The sequence below is a fragment of the Lepidochelys olivacea genome (assembly GCF_965140295.1).
Source record: "Lepidochelys olivacea isolate rLepOli2 genome assembly, chromosome: 1".
Classification (NCBI taxonomy): domain Eukaryota; kingdom Metazoa; phylum Chordata; order Testudines; family Cheloniidae; genus Lepidochelys; species Lepidochelys olivacea.
In genome coordinates, this window is record NC_140411.1 from 354969017 (window position 1) to 354972647 (window position 3631).

Below are 3631 nucleotides of genomic sequence, written 5' to 3' on the forward strand. Positions count from 1 at the left end.
TGCGGGAGGTCTAGGTTGGATATTAGGAAACACTATTTCACTAAGAGGGTGATGAAACACTGGAATGCGTTACCTAGGGAGGTGGTAGAATCTCCTTCCTTAGAGGTTTTTAAGGTCAGGCTTGACAAAGCCCTGGCTGGGATGATTTAGTTGGGGTTGGTCCTGCTTTGAGCAGGGGGTTGGACTAGATGACCTCCTGAGGTCCCTTCCAACCCTGATCCTCTAGGATTCTCTCTCCCTCCTGACCAGGGTTTTCCAAGGCTGCACAGTTCCCGGTCTGTACTGTGAATTCCCCAGCAAGTCTACCTAAGTAGGCCAGCATTTATTTTGTTTTCTCTCCAAAAACTATGAACAGTGTAATTACCCAGTTATAAAAAAAAAAGTTACCACACAGTCCTTTTTAAGCAAGCACATTTGTTGTTAATGTGAAAGCATTAGAGAAAACAAAAACAATAAAAGTTCCAATATGCATGCTAATAAGCTTACCGGAAGTCACCCATGAGTGTGACATGGCCTTTGTAGGCCAAAATTCTTCCAGCCCATCCCAGAAAGGTTTTGGGCCCCCCTTGGTCAGAATGTCCTCTCCATTTGCTGATCAGGAAGATCGTACCGAGTCTGAGTTTTAACTGACTATTCATCCAAAAGTCCTTTCTTTGTTGGTCTCTGGAGAATCCAGATTGAACCAATATACGTGAGCCTCTCCAGGAGGCGATACAACCTGAGTGAATTGGCTTAATCGTCCCCACTGTTCTTTGTTCCTGGGGGGGGGCTGCAGTCACCTTCTCTAATGGAGTTACAGACATCTGGCCTGCAAGGATGGATATACTTAATACAGTAAGATCTCCCAAGGCTACTGCAGGAAAGTGCCATTCCTGTCACAGTGTGAACCTCTTGTAGTCAGACTTACATACACACAAGGGACAACAGGTAGCATTTTGAGCTCTAAGTTTCCATCTTTTCTGCATGTGAAATCAGTGTCTCATTGCTGGAAGGAGGCGTTTTAGCTCTGAATTCCTGACTCTCATTCCCTGTCTCTTCTCTCTTCCTGTCCCTCTCCCCCACAGACAAACTTTACTGGCCCCATGAAACAGGAGAATCAGACACAGGTGACAGAGTTCATCTTCCTGGGCTTCTCCAGCCTTCCCCATGGCCAGGCCTTCCTCTTCCTGGTGTTCCTGGTGATCTACCTCGTCACCCTGGTGCAGAATTCCATGATATTCACCCTCATCCAGCTGGATTCCCATCTTCACAGCCCCATGTACTTTTTCCTCAGCCACTTATCCTGCTTGGATATTTGCTTCTCGTCAGTCACAGTCCCCAAGATCCTGGTGAACTTCCTGCGTGAGCAGGAGACCATCTCCTACTGCGAGTGCATGGTCCAGATGTTCTTCCTGATGTCATGCGCGGGAGCCGAGTGTGCACTCCTAGCCGTCATGGCCTATGACCGGTACGCAGCCATCTGCAACCCCCTGCGCTACACTGACGTCATGAGCCGGAAGGTGTGCTTCCCACTCGCCATGGGGTCCTGGCTCTGGGGTCTCCTGGACTCAGCCATACACACCTTCATGGCCTCCAGCTTATCCTTCTGTGGCACCAATCAGCTTCCCCACCTCTTCTGTGATGTCCCTCCCCTGCTGAAGATCGCCTGCAGTGACACCTATGTCAATGAGGTCACACTCCATCTGGCTAGTATCTTCGTGGGCCTGAGCCCATTTCTGCTCATCGTCATCTCCTACCTCTACATCCTGGCAGCCATCCTCAGGATCCGCTCCAACAAAGGAAGGCGCAAGGCCTTCTCCACCTGCGCCGCACACCTCATCGTGGTCACCATATACTTTGGGATGGCCAACCTCAACTATAATCGCCCCAGTGCAGGCTACTCCATGGGGGTGGACACCCTGGTCTCCACGCTGTACTGCATCTTCACCCCCATGCTGAACCCCCTCATCTACAGCCTCCGCAACCAGGAAGTGAAGGTGGCCCTGAGGAAGGCTCTAGGGAGCCAGAGGAAGGAATATTCTTCCCCAGGCAGGCAGTGAGGTCCCGGCTGAGGTGAGAGCTGGGAGGTGACTCCTGCTCTGCTCTGCCTGTAATGGCTCCTCCTCACTTCCAAGGGAAATGTTTTATTTTATATTCGTGTTAAACAAAACCTCTTTTCTTTAGAATAAGTTAGCTGCGCCTTGATGATGCAGTCTGGGGGTGCAGGATCTATGTCTCTGTCATCTGCCTAGCACAGTTGGTCCCAGTCCCTGGTGGGGCCCATACACACTGCTGCAATAATAAATAATTATCTTCCCTGCTGTTTGACTCTTCTTTCTCCCGAGGCCTGGGTGTGTGGATTACACAGTACCAGCCCACGGATCCAATCTCCACTGAAATTCAGCTCCACTCACTGAGCATAGTCTTCACTCTGCTCTCTAACCAAGAAGTGGGAGCTATGCAGAACTGTGCACAGCCGCGTCGGCAGAATTTACCAGTTTTGCTGAAGTTGTCTCCCTTTGGGATCCTTCTGTTCCTGGAGGCTCCCTGCTGCTCTCCAGGGCCCCAGCAGACACCAGAGATGTGTGGGGCTCACACAGCTGACCTACATTCATAATACCCACTTCCTAACTGCTCATAAAGCAACAAACATGCCCCCTACCATTGGAGCCCACCAACAGTTCTGTCCCTTCCTAACGGCCAGAGCTGTAACCCAGGGCTCCATCCCTTTACCAGATAGGTTGGGCAGGATCCGCTCTTCTGAGTGGTAAGATTTGTTCAGATGAAGTGAAGTGGAAGGACTCACCCATTATCCTGGGAACCAGGATGGGGAAAGTTTGGCCAAGTACCAAGTAACTGCAAAGGCTTTGTTGTGAACTCACGCCATGTTAAGTAAAATGACTAACTGGATAAAAAGAAACCGATAAGAATACAATGACAACAAAAGCATCAGAGAGTGTCCATGTTAAAAGCCAGAGCCAGTCCTATGCCAGTCTCACTGACCTAGCCTGCAAACTCTCATGTACAACTGGAATAGAGGAAAAGAAAGTGGAGGAGTCCCTGACAAGACAGACTAGAGGTTGGAGCCCTGGCCAGTAGGCCCTACAGGCCAACACCTAGTTGCCTCCAGCAGACTACAGACTAGAAGGGACATCTAGACACGCATCCTGAGGAGCCTGGTTAGCCCTGTGACCCTCAACAGGGCTGCTCTAGGGGCTGAGCTAGGAATGGCTGTGTTCATTCTTAATTGAAACTGACTAAAAGTATTCGCAGCCATGCCTCTCTTCCAGCCCCACTAAAGGATTTTTTAATTTCAGCCCCGTGTGCGAGCGCTTACTAGGACCCACCAGGTGCTCCAGTCTATAAAGCCTCCCAAGAGGCAGGCTGGTCTTGTGGTGCAGGTACACGTCCCTGGTCGGAGACTAAGAAGACATGAGTGCAATTCCCACCTCTGCCACTGACTCACTATGTGGCCTAGGCCAAGTCACTTTCTCTCTCAATGCCTCAGTCCCCCAAAAGTAACACAGGGATAATACTCACCTACTTTTCAGGGGCATGTGAGGCATACATTAATGGATTTAGCAAGGTGGTCAGATACTAAAGCAATGGAAGGAATACCACCTAGACAGACAGCTCCAGGTACACCCGGTGC

The 3631-nt window shown here is 50.2% G+C and overlaps 1 protein-coding gene across 1 annotated transcript; it reads left to right on the forward strand.

Moving 5' to 3' along the window:
* Positions 1-1082: 1082 nt before the first annotated feature.
* On the forward strand, positions 1083-2039 carry LOC311514830 (olfactory receptor 5V1-like; the record flags this gene model as incomplete). The annotated part of the gene is made up of 1 exon (XM_084617537.1): positions 1083-2039. The coding sequence occupies one exon, from the start codon at positions 1083-1085 to the stop codon at positions 2037-2039; it is 957 nt and encodes a 318-aa protein (XP_084473663.1).
* Positions 2040-3631: the final 1592 nt, after the last annotated feature.